General features: G+C 44.7%; 1 protein-coding gene across 1 annotated transcript in view; it reads right to left on the bottom strand.

Annotated features, from left to right (window-relative positions):
* fto (FTO alpha-ketoglutarate dependent dioxygenase) overlaps window positions 1-26,936 on the bottom strand; it is a 120,125-nt gene that overhangs the window by 84,053 nt on the left and 9,136 nt on the right. The window contains exons 2-6 of the mRNA XM_069173866.1: window positions 14,769-14,846; window positions 13,570-14,581; window positions 10,892-11,017; window positions 6,380-6,459; window positions 5,827-5,970 (exon numbers count right to left, since the gene is read on the bottom strand). Of these exons, the coding sequence (XP_069029967.1) occupies window positions 5,827-5,970; window positions 6,380-6,459; window positions 10,892-11,017; window positions 13,570-14,581; window positions 14,769-14,846 (1,440 nt within the window). The remainder of the gene's footprint in view (window positions 1-5,826; window positions 5,971-6,379; window positions 6,460-10,891; window positions 11,018-13,569; window positions 14,582-14,768; window positions 14,847-26,936) is intronic.

Below are 26,936 nucleotides of genomic sequence, written 5' to 3'. Positions count from 1 at the left end.
TAATTTAAAAGTATATTCAGTCATTTTTACGAGGTCTATGAAAGTAACAGAGCTGTAAATAATAGTAGTAGTATAAATTATAAATAAGAAATAGTACAAACATCGACCACCTCTGTAAATACAGTCACACCCTCAAAAAAACCAGACAGGAAAGCAACACGCACACAGCACATTCACACACAAACATGCATGTATGTTCACACACACACACACACACACACACGCACGCACGCACGCACGCACGCACACACACACACACACACACACGCACACACACACGCACACCTTCCCGTCAGCACACCTGAAAACTCCGCCCTCTTCCTCCTCTCCTCCCTGTCCTCCCTCCTTCCCCTCCTCTCCCGCTCCGTCTGGAGATGACAGTCTCTGCTGCCGAGCCGCTCCCCTCTCCTCCGCTGGGAGTGTTTTTTGTTTCCTGCTCTTTTGAAGTGCTGATTTAATCCTCGCAAGGAGGCTTCACGTAGCCAGGTGTAGCCTATCTATTTCTAAGTGTGTCTTTCAGCGTGCATGTTTGTGTGTTTGTACCTGTACTGTATATGCATCGGTGTGTTTGTGCCCTTGCGTGTATCTGTCGACATAAGTGCAAAAGTGGCTTTGTTAATGTCTGTGCACACAATTGCCAACGTGAGTGTGTGTGTCAAAGATTGCCCCAACGCCGCCAACGTAAATGTGAGACGCTGCGGAGTTGCCCTCCCCCAAAACGTCCTACAAAGCATCATCCACCCAAAACAATGCACACTCCACTTCATTTTGACACAGACAACTGTACAACACAAAATGCAGTTGCATACAATAGAGGCGCGTATCAAACGGAGCCGAGAGCTCTATTGTTGCCTTTCTGAAAACTATTTTGTTTATTGTTCTTCTAACAGAGCATTAGCCAACACATACAGCAGAGCCTTTTTAGAGCTGTGAACTCACAAAGAGGCGCAACAAGGTTTGAGCCCATAAATTCTGTCTGAGAGGCCCCGTGAAATGAAAAATGTAGGGTCTATTTTATTTGAATATTTTCCTTTTTGTTTCACTGAGGAATGTAGTATATTCCTTTCATTTAGCACAGATGTTTGTAGGTGCAGTCAGCCATCAACCCCACTAATGCCTACGTATGTTCATATATAATTAAGCTGCACTGGTTTTACAAGTTCTGGAGATCTTATGTAATACATGTATGAATTGTGTTATATGTATATAAAAGTAATCTGCGGGACAAAGGATTGTCACTCCATTATTAAACCTGCAAGTCTAACTTCAACCTCAAAGGGCCAGAATACTCAAACCCTCCTCTCCCCACACCTTTCTGACATTGGTTTAATGGGTGGAGCAGAGCCCGACCATTTCTATAACAACGCCGAAATCCACAATCCGACATTAACACTCACTTCGCACCATGACCGACCAGCTGTACGGAGGTGAGGAAGGAGTCATGGTTTCAACCTCTCTCTTTAGTTCTCTTTTTTGTCATTCTTAACACAACTTTTCCTTTGACTTTCCCTGCCTTAAAGTTACGGCCATTCAGAGCAACGACAAACACTTGAGATATCCAACATTTTACGAGCGTAGTATAGTTTTGAACTCTAATCAAGTCCCCGACATCCTGATTCATTCTAATAAAAGCACCATTAAACAGTAAGAACATGGAGCCTCAAAGTTACTCTGCGATTGTTGACATTTTCTAGTGGTCATTGCTCTCTAATATGAGGCAAGTCACCAACCATCCGGCACCCAAAAAACAACAAAGGACAGGAATTATTTACACAAACAACTTGAGTGAGGTCTGTCTCGGGTAGAAGCTGTGCACAGAATCATCCTGCCATTTACTTCCAAAAGGCTCTGATCACAGCGGGGATGACATGCAAGGACTTGGGCATGTCAGGGAGAATACACAGCCAGTGGCACTGCTCAGCATCCCCTCAGTCACTCCATACAACCCACCCTTCAAAGAAATGTCATCCTTTATGGCCCCTTCAACACACTCCAAATCCACTCCCCTTCGATCACTACAGCTCAAACACACAACAAAGGGGCAAGAGCCGATATCGGACGTCCTTTTCTCTCAGTCAGTCCATCCTTCTATCTCTCTGATTGTTTGCCTGTCCTTTAGTGAGAAAAAAACAACCTGTGTCTCCACTTTGAGCCGACATGGCCGCCTGTTCCCCGCTGCGCAGGCCAGCGGCGGCCACAAAGCAGGCCATCTAATGCAAGTGAGGAGTGCCGGCTATGTGGCATTTGGAGTGTGGCCACCCAACTGAGAGTTAGCGAGCAGGGGACTCGGACTAAATGCCACCTATGCAGGCAGACGGATCGAAAGTGTGTGCGAAAGAGAGAGTGGTTGTTAGGCCTAGTTTTTCTCTGAGATGGCGTGGGGGAGTGAGAGGGGGAGCTAGTGACTCCCCTGCGGCAGTCGCTGTCATCTCTCCAGGTGATGGACACACTAACTACACATTAGCTCCACATTAGTCGACCGGCCGCCCACCATGGCAACTCTGGAGTTAAAGCCAAGTAGCCCCCTTCTTTCCCATTTAATGAGGGGCAATTTTTTTTTTTTTTCCTCCACACCTTCACGGTATTCCCTAAGTGGGTCCAATCAATTTCCGGGCCGGGGCCCTGAGGTGAGAGCTGATGAGAGTGTGATCGATCCCACTCTGCCGTCCTCTGTTTACCTTTCCTGGGCCTCCTCACACATCAGCCAGGTTAACTGGTGCCCCCAGCTCTCTGTGTGACTGACCAGGCACACAATTTACACTCATCACACCGCAGTGGTCAGACACAAGCTGGGTTACACTGTACATGCACAGATTACCGTAGACATTTCAATTTCTATCTACGGTATATCCATAAAATAGTAGTGTTCACATCTTTCTTTCTTTTTTCCTCAGACCACAGATGTTGGTCAAAGTGGTCCTGTTGTCTCAGCTGCCACTTGAGAAGAGCTCCATTAAATCAATGTACATAATATCATCAAATTACAATTAATTAACAACAGGAAATGCTGAAGGCTAAATACATTTTTAGAACATTTCTTCCCCTCAAAATAAACTTACAAAGTACAGAGATATTAAACAACCCAATAAATAAACCTGCAGGATGAACAGTAAAAACATCCTACATGAATTAAAAACCAGTGTTAAAGGGTGATAACAAGCAGAAACTACACACTGTACTGATCTGCTCACAGAAGTATGTCTTGAGAAGTGATTTGTAAGATTACAATGATACTGCCGCCATAAGCCCCGCAGGAAAGGTGTTTCAAAGCCCGGCAAAAACCTGACAGCCTGGGGAGACATTTTGTCCCGGAAAACAGGACATTGGAAGGTCACACACACCTGCTTCAGCACAGTTTACTTTGTGCAGGAACATGTGGGAAAACATTGTCCCTCCCTTCAATATTTACTGTGGGGGCACTATAGCATCATTAGAGGGGGTCCCTCAGGGCAATCTGTCACACACCCACCTGGGAAGTGACACGGTGGCTTTAAATGAGACACGACATTTGCGTCTGGGATTTGCATTTCAAAGCCAAACATGCACACGGGGGCCGTGCGGCGATGCTACGTTAGACTACCCCCGCCACCTAAGACAGGAGGTAAGATTAAAAGGAGACAGTGAGAGGGACCACACTTTACAAACAGGTGGGAGCTTCAGTTTTCTTCATTTCTATCTGTCTCCCATCAACCTTTACTTCAACACGCCGCATTGTACAAAATATCCATGGAGTGTCAGCCGCGGCTAGCTTGTTGTTTAGCCCTTTTTAAGGAAAGGCCCATAAGGCGGTGCTCGGGTCAGGCTGCCTGCGTGTCTCAGGCTTGTTCGCTCCTCGGTCGTCCATGTCAAACACGACCTGCGCAATGTGCACCCACCAAGCGTCGAAGTGGGCCGCCATCATAAATAACACCGCCAACAATACATCATTTAAGTGGGTGTTCTGCTCTCGTGGGCAACTCCAAACAAATGGCCACATCGATCATTGCGAGTGCCAGGTAGGCTCGGCTTGAGCCCCCAAGAGCCCCCATCCCCCCCCACCACCACCACCACCACCACCACCCCTAACTTAAACACTCACTCATACATACATGCACACCCTCCTGCTCTTTTATAAATGGCAGCCTGTTTTCCTCAATAAACCTGCCTCGCCGTCCAGGTGGGGCCCTCTGCTAGGTAATCCTGTGGCGCTATGCGGCAAACTAGCAGGTGTTGCTAGCTCAACTAGCACAGCAGTTCTCCTGACACACGCAGCCCTATTGTTTGGCAGTGCTGAATAATTAATATTGTCTACAACCTTTAAACAACCTTACGTCAGACTCATCTGTCATGGCATCCTGCTGAGGGGGCCTGGGTGCTAGCGTCGGCTTCGATGTGCACTTTGGGCCCAGGGGTGTGAAGGGGGGAGAGGTGAAGTGCTATATTAACTGTTGGCCTGCGGCAAGCCAACACAGGAGGCTGGTGGCTCTGCAGACAGCCCATCAGGTTCCTCTTTTTTGACCTCACTCTGTCCCTCAGTACCACAAGCCAGCATCACTCATTGTTCTGTATGAAGGAGGGGTTAGGGAGGGGAGAGGGGCACGACTCCATCTTTAGAAAACATATGGACAGGCTACTGCCTTACGATCCATCACAGGCCAGGACAAATGAGAACAACCTGGATTTCATATTGGAGGCATTTCCCTGAGTAGGAACAACAAGGTAAGTAGAAGGTGGGAAGCTGGCAAGCTCCCATTCTGCCATTTACAGAGGTTTACCCTGCTATCTGACCACTCCCAGTGCAGTCTCTTGGTCTCATGATGCAGACAAAACGGAATCAAACAAGGATTAATAATATCTATACAGTACATGTTTCTGCTTATCCATTTCTGAAACCAGTCTTTCCCATACTATAGAGCACACTGTATCAACCAAAATGTGGTCAATGATTTGTTGGAATTCTGTATTATTTGTGGGTCATAATTTGGCTGACTGAGACCACCACATGAAATGAATCTAAATGACATTACATTTAGCTGACCCTTTTATCCAAAGTGACTTACAACATATTGATGGTGCACCATTGGGAGCAATGTATGGTTCAGTGTCTTGCTCAAGGATGCTTGGGCATGTGGACAGGGGGAGCTGGGGATTGAGCCACCAACCTTGTGATTGGTGTGCAACCCACTCTACCGACTGAGCCACAGCCTCCCCAATAAATTCCGTGTTGTAATTTCATATCATCACTGTCCCGCCGGATTGTCACACCAAAGAATACTGTTTAAACCAAAGGGGTGTATGTATGTGCACTCTACCTTATGCAAAGGTTTTTGAATCCATACAAAGCAAAAAGCACACAGGCATGTTTGCTCAGTCCTGATTAAATTGTGTCTTTTTTGCAGGTGCTTGTTAGTTGTTTTTAACCTCCTGGTGGTAGCAGATGGGTGAGGATTACAGCATCAGGGCAATTCAGATGTGTCAGGGAGGTTCATGATCACGGATAAATATATCAAATCTTTTATATACAGTTAACTTCTGAGCACATTCTGCTTTCTAGTGTGGCCACCTTAACTCATTTAGTATTCCAAGCTGGCCTTAAATAAACCTAAAATGTTTTTGATAATGTTTGGACCCGTTTGATTAAGTTTTAGTGCAAAAATAGCAAACAGGGTAACAACAGATTTTTACGAATAACACCTACAACGGCAATACCATTACAAATAAATATTAACAGTTATTAACACGCAAATAAAATCAAACGAAAAGTAAAATATGCAAAATAGACAATAAATACACACAGACACGCAAATACATGCGCATATGCATGTAAACACGCGACCATCTCCCCACCTCATTGTGAATCTCCTCACAGTTCTGTAGGCTTGTCGGTAGCAGGGCCAGCAGGCTGTGGGAGCCTGTCTCGGGGTCAGTGTGCAGGTTGGACAGGGCCTCTTGGCACCGTGACTGGATGTAGGTCAAGGTCCCGCTGGAACACTGATAGGAGCGAGACAGACCCAGTGTTATATACATATCCGACGCGCAGGGTTTACCCAAGGCCATAAACATGAGTACTGAAATGAAACTTGAGTTTTAATTTGAATCAAAACGACTGAAATGTAAAAACAGGAACCAGATAGAAGACAACATGATCCTGAGGATGGTATCAGTTGTTTGAAAAATGTCAAATGTACAGGGAATTTGTTTGAGTATGTTTGTATGACCCTTGATCAGAAGCATTGTCGTGTGGTAGATGGATTGTGAGAGAACAACATTGTGTTCTTCACCACAGTGTTGAACGTTACCTTTTTACACAGTCTTTACTGAAACCAAACGAGACTGTTGGCACTCTACAGAGCATTTTCACAACAGATTCAAAACACTGTGAGTCCTGTAGACTTCTCACCTCGGCCACTCTGTGTGTGGAGCTGAAGCGCGCGCTGTCTCCGGCTAGGACACAGTGTTGGTGGGTACTGTTCAGGTCATCTGGTAAATACAGTGAGGAGAAAACTGTCAGAAAATGCTAACAATACCAGAGTCATCAAAAGATTGAAAAATCTTCTCATATTGATTGTGTGTTTTGTTTTGTATTAATTATTATAAAGAATAGATGACGATAGAAAAAAAAACAGATGAAAAGCACTGCGTTAGGGAACATGGCAACTAAATCATCGTGTACTCTCAGACAGATTGCGCTCGGTCCAGCACCGAATCAAATAGAGTGAGCAGCATTGTACCATAATTTTAATTACCAAACAAAACCAGATCTCACTCAATCTGTCAAGATGGAGGAGCCATACCAACAAACATTTGTCCAATATCACACAAGCTTTACAAAGAGGCCTTACTGCTGTTTCCTGTGTATCCCTCCATGTGTTTCTTTGTGTGTATAGATGTTTCTCAGCTCTGCCACTATTTGCCTCATACCAATAATTAATTTAGCCATGACAGAGCTGTCATTCACAGCACATGTGCATATTTACACCCGCCTTGAGCAAGAGTACACCGGCTAATGCCTCTGATTTGAAAGTCAAACAGCCAAATGCTTTGGGAGGAAGATATTATTGTTTGGTGGGAGAAAAAAAAAAAAAAGATGGTGACAAACAAAACAACTCGCCGGTGTTTTCTTCACCCTGATGAGATTGTGAGGGATTAGGTCTCTGGGCAGAATTACTCTGCGTCTTTAAAACTGTTTATATCCAATAACAAATTATCTCCATCAATCTGCTCTTTTCTTGGCGCGTCTGATGCGTCAGTGGGATCAGGAGGGAGTAGAGGCAAACTCGATAACTGTAATAAATATTTATCTTTCTTTCAACCCCTGTGCCTGCTGCCACTTGTCCTCCTTTTCCAGGAAGCAGGCTTTTAAATATATTGGGTCAACTCTTTTCTGCCGTCCCCCTGTGCATTGGGAGCTGGAAATCTGATTATTGAACAGGCCCGGTGTCAAGACTTGCATTGTTCTTTTTTAACCACTGAAATTCCATTTGGGTGGAAATGATGGTGATTCAATTTGCCTCCAGCAGCTCAGACATTAGCAGTTCAAAAGGGCCAGCCGCCGACACATGGTGCTGAAAATATATTATGGTGACTGTGGTTATACACCATTGTAGTTTTCTTTTAATACTGCAAAACTACTTATCATTTGGTGTATGTCACTAAAACACTGGTACAATATATTTTAACACTTGGCTTAGTGGTGGCTGTGTGTACATGCGTGTGTACTTGAGATGGAAATAAGGGAGAGGCATATCCAGCCTTCAATAAACTGCACGTGAGAACGTGTATTTAATTGCGAGTGGTGCAAATTTATAGGTGAGTGCGTATGTTTGTGCATTGTGCCAAGTGTTTAATTCAGGTGCAGCGACAAAGCGGCAGACGGCGGAGGACTGTGAGGGAGCCGCTATCGTTCTGGAGCAGTTGGCCTCTCAAGGGCGCACTCACCAAGTGGAGCATAAATCCCCACTGATCCGCGACAGTCAAGTCCCATTAGAATGGTCTGCACAACAGCCCATCACTCTATTATCCTGGCTGGCCTGAAACTGACTGTTCTATTGTAAATCTTATCCAGCTAAAGGAGGTCGGCTTCAAGCCCTGTCAGGCTGAATATTAGGTACAGACACTGCTGCTCTCAGATGAAAACCTAGCATCTTCAAAGAGTTGGCATCAGGAATTCAAACCTTCATATTCCTGACTTGTTAGTGGCCTGTTTGAAACCTACTCAAGCCACAGTAGACAGGTAATCTAATCAAACTTTACCAGTTCCAGTCAGATCGCTGTTCGATCATATGTGAATGCATTCAACATTTTTTTTTTAATTGCCTATAAATGAATTTAAATATTTAACAACACATTTGCTCTCGCACCGTTTACAGCATGGCTATTCAAACTCTGGTCTGTGGGCCAGAAGTGGCCTGTTTGAAATGTTGCAAGTCCAATAATAAGATACCTGTCTATATTGTGTTGTTTCACTGTTTTCACCTTAAACAAATATGGATGTGAAGCTGCTGTAAGCACCTCATGTCTGCTGGCAATTGTTTTGGACCAAACAGGCCCAAACTGTTTTACTATGTTCATCTATTATTTTGCTGTCTGCAATTGACGCCATAAAAGGGATGTGCATGACTAGTTTATTCCATGTACTAATGTATAGTACTATTAAGAGTTATTTCTAGCCCATAATTGTGCGGCCCTCGAGCCCTCAGGGATTTTAGGACAGTCTATGTGTTTGTGAATCTATGATTTGGCCATGATACAAGAGTGAAGTAGTTGTCTTTTTAGAGGTTGAGGTTGAGGTTCTTCCTGACTACCATAAATCGCATACATGTATTTAACAGTTATTCCCTACCTAGGCAAACATTGAATTAACCTGTAAAGGCCAACACATACTAGGGTGATTGCTGTATACACTGACAGAAACAAAATAACCCAATATTTTCTCTAAGAAATTTACTTTTTGTTGTTTTGACAGTAACTTCTATTATCGTAGATTTAAAATGTGTCTTGTGGACTTTACAGTTGAAAAACACTAAGAAAGCCTTGACAAAATTATCAAAGAAATACACAAATACACAAAAAGATACAGCTAGTCCTCCACAACAAAATATTTGACAAAGGCCTACAGATCACATCAGTTACATCCTCCTCACTCCACATCCTTGGAATGGTTAAAAAAAACTTTCCAAAAGCTGAAAGCTGCTGTAAATCATTGCATTGCATATAATGCATCAGCATTGTATTTCTGATTTTGACATTTATGTATTGCACAACTAGGGGTTGGGTGTCTTCATAAAAAAAAAAAAAAAAATACTGACAACGCATGTTATTGTAGACCACATGGATATACGTTTTTCCTCCTGAAGGGATCAAAACGGTGATCTTTTAATCACCACAACGTCTCTAATCACAAGGTTAAATACATTTGTATCACATATTCAGGCGGCTAACAGACTGGATGCTCAAATATAGAAAATGAGAGAGTAAGAATTCCCTTTAACATATTGCTTTCTGCATAGTGTTAAAAATATAATGCTGGCAGGTGGGAAGATGAAGTTTGGAACCTATAGGGTAGGTAACCTATCAGAAAAGGTACATGTCTGTCTACACCTGCCACAGGCCAACAGTGAGTAATAATAAGGGCAGCAAGGACATTAGACAAACCATATATGGGAAAAGGGTAGAAAAGAAAGAAATAAGGTTGTGGTGAGTTAACATGGGTTCACCCATTAAAACTGGAAGCAAAATTATGTTTAAAAACCTTTCAGACTCTGAGACGTTTGCATGACGTTTGCATGCTTCTCCCTTTAGAGCCGGCTGCAACGAGATGATACCACTGGACTTTATTGCCATTTATATTTAAAGCCAAACGTTTAAGCTCATCAATGCATCTTATGTCATGTTTGTATTTGCTTTAGAGGCTGAGAAATTAAAGTTTTAGTGAACGTTGACCATTCTTTCAAGGTTTTCAGAAAACCTTCAGGTTTCAAACAATAGCTTGGGTTTTATAATATTGTTAGTGTGTGTCTCAAGCTTTAATGGGTTAAAGGTATTTAACTATGTGGACATGCATATTATTTTTTAATGATATCATACGTGAATATTATGTTGGAGTTAAGTCTATACTGAACTATATCAGTTATAATATATATTTTGTCTACCTTTAGTCACAAATTACATGAATCACTTATTGTCAAATAAAAAGTACAACAATTCATCAAGCAGATGAAGATGGGACTAACACAGGATTATACATGATGTCTATCCTTATATACTTATGAAAGCAGAGTGCTTTTAAAACATAATAAATCCCCCATCCATCCAACCAGGGGTCCGAACTTGTACATGTGAACACAAGCTTCTGCTGTGATGTGGATAAATGTCCTTGCACTCAGAAAATATGAGAAAGCTTGGAAGGACCCATGGGACCGACGGGAGGAGGGTGGAGGTGTCTGCTGCAGCCAAAAGCATTAAGCTATGATTTACACCCCTGTGGCTTGCTGTCTGTTCTCCCCATAGAGACATATTCAGCAGTGGGTCACAGGACTTCAAAAAAATAACATTTGGTTTTCCTAACCTCTCTTATGCACACAATTTCATGGAACCTTGAAGCTCGATGTTCAGGCCAAGTAACCGCTCTCACACACGCACGCATGCACAGACACACACACACCCCTCAGCTCCATTTCTCCTGCGGAGAGAATTAGAAGCAGCGGACAGAACATGACAGTGAGAGTGAAGTGCATCCTGCTGGCATGGGTCATTTGGGACAAAGTACAAGAAACACTAAAACGCAGGGTAATGAAAGTGTTCCTCCCTCCAAAGTCGCTGTGTCTGAGAATATGGCTAAGCCATGTGAGCAGCGTGTTTACATGTGCATGGGTGCATTTCTGTGTGTGTGTTTAGGGACAAACTTTAGTACCTCTCATGTAATAGCAGTCTCCAGACTCCAGTGGCAGCATCAGACCAGGTGTGTGGATGTCCCAGGCTACCTTGAGCCCAATCCTCCAGCATGACTTGTCACCGCTGCCTCCCTCACTGCTCTCACCTGTCAGTCATACACAGCCCAGCTCACTGTAACATTTGCATTTTGTACATTTGTATTCACATTTTTGTGCTTCGGGATGACAGTTTTCACCCCGTGTGACTTGAGTGTACTGAGTGTAAAACTGCAACAAATGTACATTTTGTCACAATTTTATGGAGATACATATGTATTATTATGTTACAATGACAGCTATCTAAAACAAAATCAATAACATCCACTTTTTTTTCCACATCTGCGACTTATAAATAAGTAATGCAGTGCAAAAACAATATAACAATGACCATTTATCATCAAAGATGGAGCCAGAGAATTAAATAAAATAAACTTCAATAAAAGAATAACACGTTAAAATGTAAGGAGTGCAATGATTAAATCAATACGACCCAAACAATAGATGTAAGATGTAAGCCTGTCTCCAGAAAGTAAGAATCACTTAACGGCCCGAGTAAAGATGATACGTGTTGCTGTGGTCATATTGGCTGTTAGCACAGGATCTTTATGCTATCATTATGCTGTGCAAGAGGAAATAGTCGGATAAAAGCCCCTGATGTTGTTTAGTGAGTGTGTGAGAGTGTGTTATTGGACGGTATGTATCCTATGATATTCCTGTTTCTGGACCCATTCACTATAACCACCTCCTCTGTTCTTCTCTCCCCTTCCATTCTTACATAGCACACTAAGGAAACAAGATTTGGCTTGGCTGGCCAACACCCTTCAGCAAAATCAATACTAAAGTCTTTCTGGGCCTCTCTGCCCCACAGCTGCCTTTTCCTTTGCTCAGCACGGATAAATAGTAACTTAATTTCCAGCCATTGTGCTCTGAGAGCCAGCTAATGACAGCACTCCCCAAGGCCTCGGGAATGGTGGAAGATCATCCTCTGTGCCGGAAAACAGTCAGTCGTGGCAGATTCCTTTGGATCAGCGCAGCTGGGAAAAACACACCTCTGCACTTCTCAAAAGCAAAAAAACAAAAACAAGGTGAGGCTGTTGGAAAAGGGAAAAAAAGCATCTAAAAAGAGGCAGGTGTCATGCAAAACCAACTTGTTTCACTGTATCTAAGCTATCGAACATGCTGTGTTTCTGTCTTCTCAGGAACCGGCCTCTAATACTGTCAGTCCTCGAGGTAACGATTTCTCTAACCTGCTTCTAGGAGTCCTCAGAGCCAACCACTGGCTGGTCCGACCTTCCTCTCCAAAGTCTGGAGCCGTACAGCCACTCACAACTAGAAAAGACATAGCTGACAAGCGCGGTAAGGTGTTATACTGTAGTGTTTGAAGCCTGTGTTCACGGGGTCAGAGTTGAAATGGCCGAGAACAAAGCACACATCTGGAGCAGGTGGTTCTGGTTAAAGAAACTGCAATGAAGAAAGCCCAGCTGCAAAGTGTGTCGGGATGTCAGAGCGGTTGGCACTGCACCTGTGTGGTGCTGTAAGATTACAGTTTCAAGATGCCGATGTAGACTGTGTTAGAGCTCCTACCTTTAAACAGGACAGTACATGAACTGTATCTTTGCTGAACTACGGCTGCATCTTAAGCTCCGTCCATGACAGGAGGTCATGACTGGCTCTCATTGCAGCCTTTGGAGGGTGCAGTGATATAACAGTAGCTGCACAATGGAGATTTGACTTTTAATTTGAAATCCACTCGCATGGTGAGATGGTAAAGGGTTACTGCAAAGTGTAAAGACCAACAACGAGCTTGGATTTTTAGTGTTGCATCATTTGTACAATAAAGCATTGTATAATATGTTGTTTTTTTTAATTATTATTATTGAAAACATGAAGACATAATGTTAATAGGAGACCTTCTAAAATATCCATTATTATTTTTAAAAATCCCTTCGATATGGCTGAACTGTCCCCTACATACGCCATAGAAAGCAACATTCTTTTCTCACTGAGATCCTCCATCAACTCAGTCAGCAAATGCTGTCAGCTCTTGAAAGGGTGTGCATTCCATAATTAGGAGACATCGTATTATCCATACAGTACAGTCCAGGAACACTTATCAAAGCGGGGCTCATTATTCCATATCAGATAATTGCACATTGATCATTTCTTCTAAAATGATTTAGATGAGATGCGATGTGTGCGATAAGACCTGTTTGTTAGACGACGCCATTGAGCTGGCGTTAAGAGCTCAGATCCAAATGTCTGTGATCTCCCAACGCACTGTCGGTGATAAGGCTGTCAGCGGCGAACCGGTGATGACATTTGATAATGCCCTGACACTATCACACAGACGGATCTGATGGCTGCCTCACCAGAGGCCATGTCTACAGCTGCTGCAGCGCCGCTGTAGGGCCATAGTACACAAGGTTAGCTGCATCTGATCCACCACAAAGCAACTGAGATAAGTTGATGGGGAGGATATTGAAGAGAAAGAGAAAAAGGAATCTTAATTTCAGAGCCAAAATGCAAAAGATTGGCATGATAAATTTTGATTAAAGTGTTAAATAAAAGCCTCTGAAGTGTTAAATCCATCTATCTCAACTATAGTTCAAGCAGCTCAGTTATTACACATGTGCCATTTTGCTCTAGCTTTGATCCTTACCTTTGTCATCATTACAGCTATAGCTGTAAACAGCCACTGGAGAATGAGTGATCAGGTTCTCATCGTGGTGCCACCCTACTGTCATTTTGCCCATGCCATAGTATGGCTCCTCTTTGAGCTGGCTCATTGCTGCTGGGTCCATGTAGTTGAGTAAGGTGACATTGAACTTGACTGGACTGGTGCATTCCTGCGGAGGACTAGGCTGGGAGCAGCCCTGCCCACTTGTGTGTTCGTCTTTGTCCTGAATGTGGTAATCTGACAGACTGTGCTTTAGTTGGGCCCCGAGTGCCACTGGTTCAGTCTCTGTGCCAGTCACGGCTTTGGCTGCCCAGTCGGGGCATTTCCCTTCACTGTGTTCCGAACCTGCGGCAACACTGGCTTCACTTGGTTTGACCTGGGAGGGCTCGCCCTCCTCGCTGCTGTGTTTGAACTCCCCCTCCCCTTCTTGTTTTGACCCGGAGCAGCCTTCATCACTGTGTTTTGACTCAATGTCCCACTCCTCGCTGTGCTTGGACTCTGTGTCCCCCTCCTCACTTTGTTTCGAGTCCGAGTCCCCTCCTTCGCTATTCTTGGAGTCTTCGCTGTGTTTAGACTCTGTCTCCGCTTCCTCACTGTGTTTGGCCTCTGTCTCTCCTTTCACACATTGTGTTAGCCTGTCTCCTTCCTTCAGCTGAGACACATCGGAGCAGAAGAAGGTGTTTAGCTCCCACAATGCTTTGCAAGCAGCTCTCAAATCCGGGTCGCAACAAATGTGTCCTTTGACCTCAGCGTCCTCACTGTGCCAGGGGATGGCAAACAGCCGTGTGTCCAGATAGCGATAAGTGTGGCCCGGCTCCCCCAGCAGGGTTCGCGACACGGCGGTGAACACATCTCGGTCACGGATGCGAACTAGATCCCTCAGGAGGCAGCCCTTCTTTCTGAGGGTGAGCAGGGCCATCTGCACACGACTATGGAGCTCAACAGGCAGCGAGCACGATCTCCTCAGCACCATGCCCGAGTAACTGGAGTCCCACTGGGGAAACACAATCCATTCTTATCATAACGTGATGACATACAGAACATAAAACATGAATAAACCTAAATTCTACTCGTTTTTCAAGCATGATTCCCTCTGAGCAAAATATTACAAGGTACAGAGCAGCACTTTAAAGCAGAAGTCTAGATATTTTCGGCATTAACTGGAAATACGGCGGACTGACCAGTTGCTGAAAGCCCCGATCTGAAGGTCCCAGAAAGGGGATCTTCTGGTCTCCCAACTCCTGCAGTAGCCTACGCCTCTGTGAAACACAACAGAGTAAAATACACTGATAAGTAGCTACAGGAACACACAGTTTGATGCTATTGTTTTGTTTACAAAAGGTTAGGAAGTGATGTGAGTAACATAAAATGGAAAATAGAGCTGGTCCGATACATCGGTCAGCAGGATGTGATATATAACCTGATAAGGAACAACAAACTAAAACAAAACCCTGCAACTGAATCAGCAGGTATTTGCAGTTTTTTCAATGAATGCGGTCTAACAATTGATGCTTTTCAGAATGGACTCGGATATCGCAGGAAAATGGTAGCCCGTCATTTTCATTGACATCTCACATTTTTATTGTTTTGTGAGGGCTGCCGGTGGGTTCCTCACAACCTTATAAAAGATGCCCTGTGCCATGCAGAGCTCCTCCAGTAAAATTGGCGACCTGGTGGACGGATCAAAGTGCATTTCATTGGGCCACATTCCACGCTGACCTGTAAATCCAATGGCAACTGGCATAAAAACTATACGCCCACATAAATTTCCCAACTGTTTCTTGGCCCCGCCTCTTCCACTCCTCCCACATGTGGTTGTGCGAAGGGACACGGAGGTATTGTATCTGCGTTGGTACGTGGGCTTGGTACTTCCTCATTCCTTCCCCACAGGTGCACACACACAGTCTCAGCAGGGTGTCCCCACAGCAGGAAGGAGAAATGTCACCGACATGCCACTGCCTTTTTACACCTTGAAAAGTTTTGCATGAATGGCCGGTGCATCAACAACCACGCAGTTGTAAGAGAATCAGAACAACCATCCGAGTGTATATTTCCGAGACATTTACAACATGAGTCTCACATTTCTCCTGCACTAATAATGCCAAAGACCTCATGTGGCACGCTGCAGGGAATATGGGAACCGGCTGCCAAAATATGTCCTGACTTTTAGAGCTAAATAAAACGTCCTGTTCATAACATTAGAGCGCAGGTATAAAAAGACGTGGGTCCCAACTCGAAAGGGGGACGGATCAAAAGGAGGGCAAGCGGTGTAAGTATGGGCATTAAAGACAGGAGGGAGGAAAACAGATCTCAATAACGGAGGTGAAAGAAGTGGGAGGGCATCTGATCTGAGGCAGTTTGGCGAATTTACCTTCAGGGCTGAATCTTTACCTTAGGCTAAACAACACAACACCTCCTGAAAGTTTTCTTAAAGGATGCGCATGAGTGTACAGGCCTTCCAAGATATTCTGGAACAAACAAAAACAGACTTGCAGACAGTTGGAATCTAAAAAACAAAACAACATGCACTATTCATGGCCAGACTGCAGTCAAAAGCTATTGGAAGAAATTGACAAGCTGACATACATTCGTTGGTGTCAGATTCTAACTCATGACTGAAGCTGAAGATATCAAGGTGGGGCTCTGGGCTACTGTTGTATGTGTATCCATCTGTGTGTGTGTGTGTGTGTGTGTGTGTGTGTGTGTGTGTGTGTGTGTGTGTGTGTGTGTGTGTGTGTGTGTGTGTGTGTTTATTTCTGTGTACTGCTGTGAGTCTGTATAGCTACATATTTTGGCATCCATCTACTTTATATGTGCCCATGTGTGCACATAAGTAACATCATTACAGTTTGCTATATTCATAGCACACAAACCTCTGCTGTGTATATAAAAAGTGGCTCCCCTACACACACACACACACACACACACACCGATGGATACACATACACACGCACGCGCCTTTTTCTGAAAAAAATGCGCAGCCGGGGTAGCGAGCGTGATGCCTCAACCCCAATCGCACACAACCAGGGCTGTCACACACGTGTCAAATACATCAAGCTACTCAGAAATTCCACAGAAAAAACGAAAGACAAGAAGTTACCGGAGCCCTCTGAAGCAGATGGACTCTCGCAGTATCAGAGAACCGCTGTGTCTGTCTTCCCGTCTCCGTGTCTGCACCTGATTCGAGAAGGAAAATCACAAGGTGCAAAAAAAGGTCTGCATTTCCACTCAGACCCAAGAAACGAGATTACCAATTCCATAATAACGCGGATGCTTCACGGTAGCCGTGCCAACCGTCTGCGCTGAGTGATATATCTGATGCTTTTTTTTCCCTCCTTTTTTTAATCTCTCTCTTCCTTGATGGGATTATTCCCTCAGCCGGACTGTTTATCACAGAAAAACATATTAGGTAGAATAGGACTCAATTGGTTTGCTTTGATCTTGGCCTATAAGAGATATCAAACTGTGTACCATATATTTATTAATTTCATTTATTTCCCATCTGTGACACTTCAACGGACACTTTCTTCAAAGCGATCTTCACAGAGTAGATTAATGTCCAGCGCTTAGCATCAATAGCTCAAAATAGCCAGATAACTCCACCGCTGCAGGGATAAAAACACCTCCAGCCTGACTTGTGTCTGCCCCAGAGGGTCCAATGGAGACGACTGCTGACAGAGGAAGCATTAGTTTCTGTGGGCTTGTCTAGATTTGGCTGATGCATCATAAACTGCAGATAAAAGCTACAGTGTTTAGCAAGCTGTGCGAGTACTCCATGTGAAAGAAGTTTGTGTATTTTTAAGCGCACACTCTTTGACTTGTCATTTTTAGTAAGAAAGAAATCCGCCTTGGCACTTTCATTTTGGCCGATGTCCATATGCTTCTGTACTACAATGTGAGGCCACCATATTATTTTAGACCTCCAACCAAAGGAGGGCAGGACCTCTATCAAACGCGCATTTTGGGTTGTATAGATGCACAGAAAACCTGGGATAGTCGTGTAACGGAGCACTGTGTTTAAACAGCATACTCTTGGTACTTGTCAGACACCCATTTCTGAACTGGTCCCTTTCTGCAAAAGTGATGGTGAATCAACAGATTTGACAAGTCGGCTGTAAAACATCAGATTCAAACAGACAGGCTACCCGTGTACATCAAAGGTGCTTCCGCCTCGGTCCATTTGGCACCGGATCGAAGAATGTAGGGAGCTCGTGTGAAGCGACACAAGAAGCAGAGAGGGTCAGGGTGTGGCCAGTCCACCAGAACATTTGTGTCTGCGTGCGTGAGGAGCCCCGAGTTAAGCTTTGAACTGACAAAAACGAAGCGAGATTCAATTCAACTTAATCAAAAAGCCAAGGCCCTTTGGCTAATAGTAGTCAAGTTTGATCCGCAAAGGTCGGAATAGGTAGAGTTCTACCTCACCTTCACGATATGATCCTGACTAGAACTGTGGTGCGATAACACAGCACCTAGGTGTCATCACACACAAACTGGTCATTGACAAATAAGGATTTTCAAGGTGATGCACACACACACATACATGACCACACAGGCACAGAGAGCCTCCACTATATGTCGGGCGGCACAGCGGTGCAGTGGTTAGCATTGTCGCCCCACAGCAAAAAGGTTCGAATGCGGTCCTGGGCCTCTCTGTGTGGAGTTTGCATGTTCTCCCTGTGCTTGTGTGGGCTTCCTCCCAACAGCCAAAAACATGCACCTCAGGTTAATTGGTGGTTCTATAAATTGCCTTTAGGTGTGAATGGTCTTTGTTTCCGTCAGTCTCTCTGTGGCCCTGGGAGGGAGGCTGTAGCTCAGTCAGTAGACTGGGTTGCACACCAATCGGAAGGTTGGTGGCCCGGTCCCCAGCTCCCCCTGTCCACATGCCCAAGCGTCCTTGAGCAAGACACTGAACCCTAAATTGCTCCCGATGGTGTACCATCGGTATGTTGTAAGTCGCTTTGGATAAAAGCATCAGCTAAATGAAATGTAATGTAATATGTCGCAGTGCAGTCGTATCACTTGGACGACCTTTGTTGAGACAATACATCTAAAAATATCCCCATGCAAGCTCCAGCTGAAGTTAAAATGTCAGAAACAACCTCGCTCAACTATTTTCACAGATTAGGCCACTTCATTTCATGCATGCCACAAGACAAACATTTGGGGCAAAATGTTAACCATTTCTCACTTTTGACATCATTTATTTCAAGAATACCAGCTAGAAGCTTGGTGACTCAGTGTGATGGCTAACTGGGCAGACTGGTAAATGTATAACTGGACGCCCCCGCTCTGTGACCTCAGAGCAGGGGCGTCGGTAATGTGTAACCCCTCGCCTTCATGCTCCTGCTCAGGACCAGCCTATGAATATGAATGAATGTGAGAGCCAGAGGTCAGTCAGGAGTATGTTGCCAGAGACACCAAAAAATGTTTTTATTTTGGCCACTTTCTTGTTAATATGTCAATTTTGCTGGATAATCTGTATTTTCCTTAGATGCATTTACAGATTCTTTTTAGCATGTAGGTCTGGCCAAAATTTGCAAATCATGTTTTATGCAATCAGATGTTTGTTTCAGTTAAGAAGAAAAGGATCCTTTTCCTGTTGTGCACGTACAAAATGCAGCACAGTAATGCGCACAAGAGCAAAAGGAAGAAATAACTTTCATGAGAGAACATTCTAAGTTGTGTCACTTGATCAACATCAGCACCTGAGTTACAGGGGTTTTTGTGACCGAACCTTTTGATTGCACCTCGTACAGTAAAACAGTAGAGTGTGGGTTATTATATTAATCAAATTCAGAGACTTCTTTGTTTTTTTAGAAATGGGAAACAACATCAGGAAAAAAAAATTAGCACAGAGTCACCTGAGGACAAATGCCACTGCATATATATATATATTTTTTTTTTTAAATCAGTGTACAGTCTGTAAATATCTACAGCCGTGTTCAGCATGTGTTCACTGGCGGTGCACAGGTGGGGTAAGTGATGACAAATGGCAGACAGTGCCGACTCCGGCCCGTTAATTGTTGTTGGAGGCTGAAGGCTGCGTTGTTCATTTCACCTCGCGACCGGTCGGCGTCGGGACGTGATCATTAATATGAGAACATTGCCATCAATCTACCTGAACAAGAGGCCAGTCATTTCAAAGGCTGGCGTTGGGTAGACCTTTCACACCCTGTTTATAACACCGATCTAAGCACATTACCAGAGCTGTGGGGGACCACTGCAAGTCATTAGTTAGACGCACACACTCACACACACACACACACAATGTGACCACCTTTATTGGAACCCAGTCGCTTTAGAAAAATGCCACAAATGCGAGATAAGGTACACTACCAATTCAACATCAAAAGTCCTGTCCTGTACTCTCCCTCTAAGCCATGTGTACACTTTCTCACACGCACACGTACTTAAAGCTGCTCTTCCAGTTATCCCATGATACATGTAATTCTGTCAGGTGGAGAGTATGTGTGCACATGTGTCAGAGAGAACTGGCACAAAAAAAAAAAAAATCATTGGGCCTCATCTGTTTTTTGAACTCTCCCACTTTCCATCTCTCTCGCTGCACCTGACGGGCTTACAGAAAGACCCAGGTTTCCAGATCAATCATTCAAAAGTATTTACAAATGCACAAAGCCAGACTCAGACAGGTTGGCACATGGCCACTCTGTTTAAGTGCTTTTCAATGTGTCTGTGGTGTCAACATCTATTTCACACTTATCTACACCTCAAAGGGGGAAAAAATATGTTTCTGTGACCTTTAGCAAGTGTCAAATCTGGAGAGTAGAAGAGAGGGAAAGAGGAGAAAGAGAGGAGGGGGAGTTAAGAGATCTGTCGATGCACGCCTTACATAACCTTTTTATTTATCCGGGGGAGATTGATAGAGCATGCTCTTTATCAGAAACATACTCGTTGCTTCACACAAGGAGCAGCTCAGCACATCTGAAGATTTCTGGTGGGCAATAAAAAGGTTCTCTGTTTTTCCACTGGAGCAACTGGGGGTAAAAAGTCTTGTTCAAGGACATCTTGAGTTTTACACCCTTCTCCAGGATTTAAACCAGCAGCCGTGCCGTCACAAAAGAGACAATGTCCCGCGTCTATGAACCCTTGACTAGCACCATTGATACGCAAAGAGCCGTTTGCCATTTTTCCCTAATTGTTAGTTTGCGGCCAGGCCATAATGTTTCCATTAAGATTATGTCGATCGAGAAAAGCTTTTTAGTTTTCACCTTCAAATTACAACATGCTTTCATGAGGTCAGCTGTTTTCCATGTGGAATGGCCGGTTTTAATGCAGACACAGTCCCTTGGTATTCAGTCTGGGTCCAGTTCAGTCAGGGGAAAGTCAGGGGAACGAGTGAGAAAATGAGGAAGGGAGAGGGATGGAGGGAGGAGAAGAGAAGAGGGGAAGGAGAGCGTTGATTGAAAGACTGTGATTAGCAGTTTTCAGCGGGGCACCAGGGCCACTGAGTTGTTCTAACAGGGTTGTCGCGTCTCGAGGTGCAGTCAAGGAGAAGTCAGTGCTTTAGAAAGCTCCCTTGATTTCCCCATTCCCCCCTCCCTCCCTCTTTCGCTCGCACCATCCAGCCACACTTTTCCTGCCCCTCCGAAAAAAAATCAATACGTCTGTGCAAAGTGCAGCTTGCAGCTTCCCCATGGGGAGGGCCGGCTAGCCGTAAGGGCTGGATGCAGGGCTTGCAAGCGAGGACAAGAAGCGTCCTCCAGGCCTGTCCCACAGGCAGTGTCAAGGACAGACCTGAGGACCAAAGGACCGAGGGGCCATCAGATTGCCCTTCCCCTCTGAATCTCGCCTTCTTTCACTCTCCCTCTGTTTCTCTGCTGGCTCAGCGAGGCAAAAGCGATCGATAATCAGGTGGGGCGTTTAAAATCCCCAGCTCCAGAGGCTGGCGCTACGCTGCTCGGAGCCCAGTAGACCAACACATCGCTCAGGGCGGAGCAGATGGACAGATAGATGAGTGGGTGTACGGTGGTCGCACCTGGTCATTGAAACGTCTGTGATTTGTGACAGTAAACAATTCAATAGCACTTAGCGATACGCAGTGTCTGAGGGGTGTAGAGCCAGACTCTTCACACACACTGCCATTGTCTCAACATGTCACAGATCAGTGGGATTCGGGCTGGTCAGGCAGCTCTATAGACCAACACACCCTGGTATTGCATCTCACTCTAACACAGCACCTGTATTACTGCAGCTGTACACCAGAATAAAGTCTCAAAAATTGCTTCAAAAAAAAAAAAAAAAAGAAGAAAAACTGGCATGTACTATCATTGTCAACAGCAGTGTTCCTCATTTCCATACAGTAGGCTTTGACAAAGAAGCCTGTACATGATGTGGATGAAGTGTGCAAGGAGGATTTCATTCCTGCCGCGTGTCTCCATGTGTGAGTGACTGATCACAGTCGAAGTGGCTTGTGTCTCTAATCCAGTACCACTGTTAGACAGTGCAAAGACCCGGCTCTCTGTACCGCAGCACGGGCTGATCAAACCCATCCTGTGACAAGCAACCTCTTCAAATGACGATGATTTCCCAGCTCTGTGTCCTTTCGGCCCCATATTAGATCATCTTCTGACACCGCCGAGTCTGGTACTTCATCTGGGATAAAGATGATGTGCAACCCGACCCGAGGGGCTGGGAGTCAAGGGTAAACGAGGGGCTAAGACTGGGGTGCTGCGCCTGATTGGCGGACAGCTGTGGCAATTATCATGTGGTATATTATAACCGTTATGCTAAACATAAGATTTAATAGAGTAGGTTGCTTGACAAAACACTTGAAGGATACTTTACCATCGCCTCAGCCGCGTGTCACATTCGCACACGACACATAGAGCCAGCTATCTTAAAGGAAAACATATCAGATCATAAAACACATCAAAAAAGAAAGCATGTTGTCTGTTTCAAAATGTCCAAGGACGACATGCGTTGCCTATCCATACTTTTCCCTTATCAACTATATCATGTTTTTCCAACCAGGAATCAGAATAGCCTCTTGAATTATCTGTTGACCTATTTGCTAACGCTGATTGTTGCACATGCTATTATTAACAAGCTGGAGCAGTGGCCTAAGTTTAAATCCTGACAACCGCCTAAGCCACTAGAAAAACACATGGCTCTAAACAGATGTGGACTGCACATGTAGTACTGGTCTAATTCTATCTCATGTCGTCTTTGACCCAGATAAACGGGCGTTATGATGTGACCTCAGATAAATATTGAATGAAGGGCCTGAATATCATCTGTGGTTGTTTACACGATCACGGTCCGTCCGTGTTCCTGGAATCCTGAGGCAGACAAGTTTGCTATAATGGCATTAGCCAAATCCTGAAGTGAAGCAGACGGCACTTGTCTTGCTTGAGAAGCCACCTCATTTCTTTATTTATTTTTCGTTCACTCATTCCGAACAAAGGGAAATATTCTACCAGGAATTGAATAGCTTAATCCTCTTTTCACTCTTCCCAGTAGCCTCAATGGTGACAGATTAACATCCTGGAGGTTTACAAACCCAGCCATTTGAAAATGTAATTGCTGATGCCACACAGCATGCATGTGTTTAAGTTAAGAGTTAATATTAAAGCTCAAAATACAATACAACCCCGAGTCGGGAGGGTCGTGGGCAGGTTGGGCCAGACCCAAGTCACTGCAGACCTGTCACTTATGTATCAAGCTGTCCCAAACACCTCACTGGGTGCCATAGTTACTGTTCACTTCTGCTAATTATTACAGCCAATCAGAGGGGTTAACGGGGCGGACCCTGGCTGGACCATGTTCCGGGGCATTTAACAGCTGGCTGGAACGGAGGTGAATGCATTACACACTGCCCCTCATCCAATAAAAATAAAACACCCTGACATCAGAGGTGTACTTAGCATTGAGGGGTGGAAAGGGAGGAAGAAGAGGGAGGTGGACTTGGAGGGGAGAGAGCATCTGATAACATGATGTCCAAGTGCCACCTAGTGACAACTTCCCAGCTTCTCTGATCTTTGAGGCTCCAGAGCATCGCAGGGGGGTGAGGGGGCGAACGGATGAAGCAGCACAGCGCGGAGGGACTCAATATCAACAACACATGTTTTGCTCTTTAAGGGAAATCTCAGCGAGCTTGATTGTTTTCCAAAGAACAACCTAAACTGTTGAAGTTTCATGTAAAATATCAAGATTAGGTGAAACATTTAAATAAAAAGAGCACATTTTCTATTTCTAAAACACAAGCGAACGCCCCACCAGCCCTCCTCCGGCGATCCCACTGTCTGTACAGTTAAGGGAGCATGCCTGTAACACTGCACTGGTAGACCGGTGGCCCTGGGCTCCTAGGTCCCCTCCCCTCATTAGCCCAAGTATAAATCACACTCTGCCAGTGCCCAGAGGTGAGAGGGATGAGAGTGGAGGTGAGCTTGAAATAATGCTTATGTCACGGCGGGTCAGCCCTCCATTATGGCCGTTTCAAAAACTATTAATCTTGCTTGTAGTCAGTGGCCTAGAAATAATTACTTCATCTAACCCATGTAATACAGCATGACCAGCAGTCGAGCCTGGTCAATTTGAGGCTGGGGAGGCAGGATGGGGGTGTGATGAGAGAGAGAGAAATAGAGTGAGAGAGTGAGAGAGAGAAGGGGAGGTGCGGGGGTGGGGGGGCAGAGCCACAAATTACCAGGCCCTGTCTCCTGCTATTGGGTGACTGATGTCCTCCTCACTTCAGCTGTGGCCTTTTACACTCTCAACACTGATTTAGATAGATACACGCACGCACACACACACACACACACGCACACGCACACGCACACACACACACACACACACACACACACACACCTGCATGCTCTGAGAGGCAGATCATGTACTAACCCTGCATACAGTGTGTATGCACATTAATGCATGATTAAATTCACAACACATGTTGAGCAAGGAGCACACACATCTCATTATTCTAAACAAGGGTTCACAACCCTTTCAGAATAAGGTCTAAAGGCTTCAAGAGATAATAGAGAATTAAATTGGTTTTGAGCATGCGGAGCTGACGCAAATAAAATGTCACACTAAACATTATGACACTGCTTAAAAGTTATTATTTTTTCCATCGAAATGTCAGAAATGTGTCATTTGTAACTTTGCATTTAACTTTAAAAAACAGAAACGTTCAAGCAAAAGTTTACAAAAAAGTGTATCTGGATATAAAAATCATGCTGTCAAAATATGCAAGTAAAAATGTTGTCTTGAAAGCCACGACATTACACACAGGAATACACACCTTTGCATACGTTAGGATTTTGTGAGCTTGCACATCCACCCCCCCACCCCCCCACCCCCCTTCATTGCCATTCAACAGTGGCTGCGCAACTGCAGGTACAATCACCTGTCTCTATGGCGGAGGACTAATCCACCTCCCCTGCATCACGGCAAATATAAACACACAAGATGGCCGATGGAGAAAACCCACACTTGAGAGTAAACAGACGAGCTAGTGCAAACTCAGCCTCCATAAACGTCCCGGGAAGTATGTATGGAGTGACATAAATAAATGCAGCCCTCCAGTGGCTGTCACAGCTGGCATTGCAGGTGCAAATTTAATTAGTCAAGGTGAAGTCTCCCTTGCTGTCTGAGAAGGGGGGGGTCCTCGCCATGCACGACTGTAAACATGCGCTATATCCTAATCAGGTGTCACCGTGGCGTTTGATCAGCCCGTGAAAACTTGTCACGAATCCCCAGCAGAGAGTGGGCCGACGGTGAGAACAAAGGAAGAGAGCTGTCATAAAAGAACAGGGTGGTGGTGGTGGTGATGGCAGTTGCAGTGGATGAAGAGAGTTTGCCCATTAGCAGTCTCTGGCGCCTATCTCTCTGCCGCTCCCCTTAACGTCTCTCCTCCGCTGGTTTTCCTTTCTTTCTCCACGCGGCTACCTACAGTATACACCTCACTGCGTCACCGCCATGCCTGGAAATCTCAAGCGCAGCTGTCACACTCGTGCTTCACAACCGCCAGCAAAGCTTCCAAAAGAAAAACCCCAAAGTAGTACACTACTTTTGTTTACCTCCCAAAGAACCGCACATGTACAGAGATGCAAGCTGTGCTCGTTTTGTTTTTATCAAGCGCCATTTCTAAGTAGTTGGGTCCTTGTGAAAAGCCTGAAGAACTAGATGCAGACATGCTGTTCTACTCCCGCCCAGCGCCTCCGGGCTACACCGAGGCAATGCAGGAACACATGCGCCATTAGATACTGTTTACCTTTCAGTTTGGATGATATTGAATACATTAGCTGATTGAACCACATAAGAAACACAGGCGAGTGACAAGGCCCAATCGTCTTTGCGACTACCATGGTAACTGAGATTACAGGCTAACAAAGAGCAGACAGGGGGAAAAAATATTTAAAACCCGAATAGTGATACATAAATTAATTAAAGGACAAAAAAACAAGTGGAGAATTAAAGTTGGAACATCTGTCAGCGACTTAGCTTCCCAACGTAATACCAGTGTTAGAACATTTATACCCTTGAAGTTAATGATCCCCTCTTTAATTGACAGTCAAGGAAAACTGGCTGCGGCAGCATCCTGCCGAGACACCGATAAGAGACCCTCTCTCCCCCCCTCCCAAAAAAAATAAAAAAAAAAATAAAAAAAAAAACAGTTTAAAGAACCTTGGCACTAATCCCTATTGTCATCCCAGCGCAGCAGAAGGACTTACAAACACAGATAACTCTGCTGAAGCTGTCTATTTCTCAGGAGTTATGGGGACAACCGAGCCGCTGCGCGCCTCAAATCAGTCACTCAGATTAGCCCAATCCCTCTGTGCTGTCAGTCAGTCGAGACACTCGCTTGTCACCGCATTTACATGAGTCCATCTCATATGTGACAATGCCCCTTATATATGACAATGGCTGCGAAGGAAGGGGTCCACTCGCTCACAGATAGCGGGTGTACAGTATGGCAGACGGGCTGTTGTTGGATTAAGCTCATGGCGCGCGCGGTGCTCATGTCTTCACTGACACTCCAACAACAAGTTTAAGGAGTCTTAACCATTTACTTTAGTGGGAAGAATGTGGGAGATGCATGTCAGATGAAACACACACATACAGTACACCTACACTGACAAACACAGATACAAGAGCACACACACGGTGGAATAAACTTCAGAAAACTCAGAAGTACAGAATGACTGTATGAAAACCAAAAGCTTACACAGTCTATGTCTTCCCCAAAGTTTACTTTGAGAATGACTTTAATCCACCTACTTCACCTAACACAATGAAGCTCCAAGAACAAAGGGCAAAACAACACAACACTTTGTGCTGCGGAAAGCATAAGGATCTGTCTCCATCTTGAATAAACACAGTAATCATGG

The sequence above is a fragment of the Embiotoca jacksoni genome, unplaced genomic scaffold (assembly GCF_022577435.1).
Source record: "Embiotoca jacksoni isolate LCO1_2020_lvr unplaced genomic scaffold, fEmbJac1.0.p SCAF_6, whole genome shotgun sequence".
Taxonomy (NCBI): domain Eukaryota; kingdom Metazoa; phylum Chordata; class Actinopteri; family Embiotocidae; genus Embiotoca; species Embiotoca jacksoni.
The sequence above is the reverse complement of the archived record's forward strand: the minus strand, read 5'-3'. Positions and strand labels throughout refer to the sequence as shown.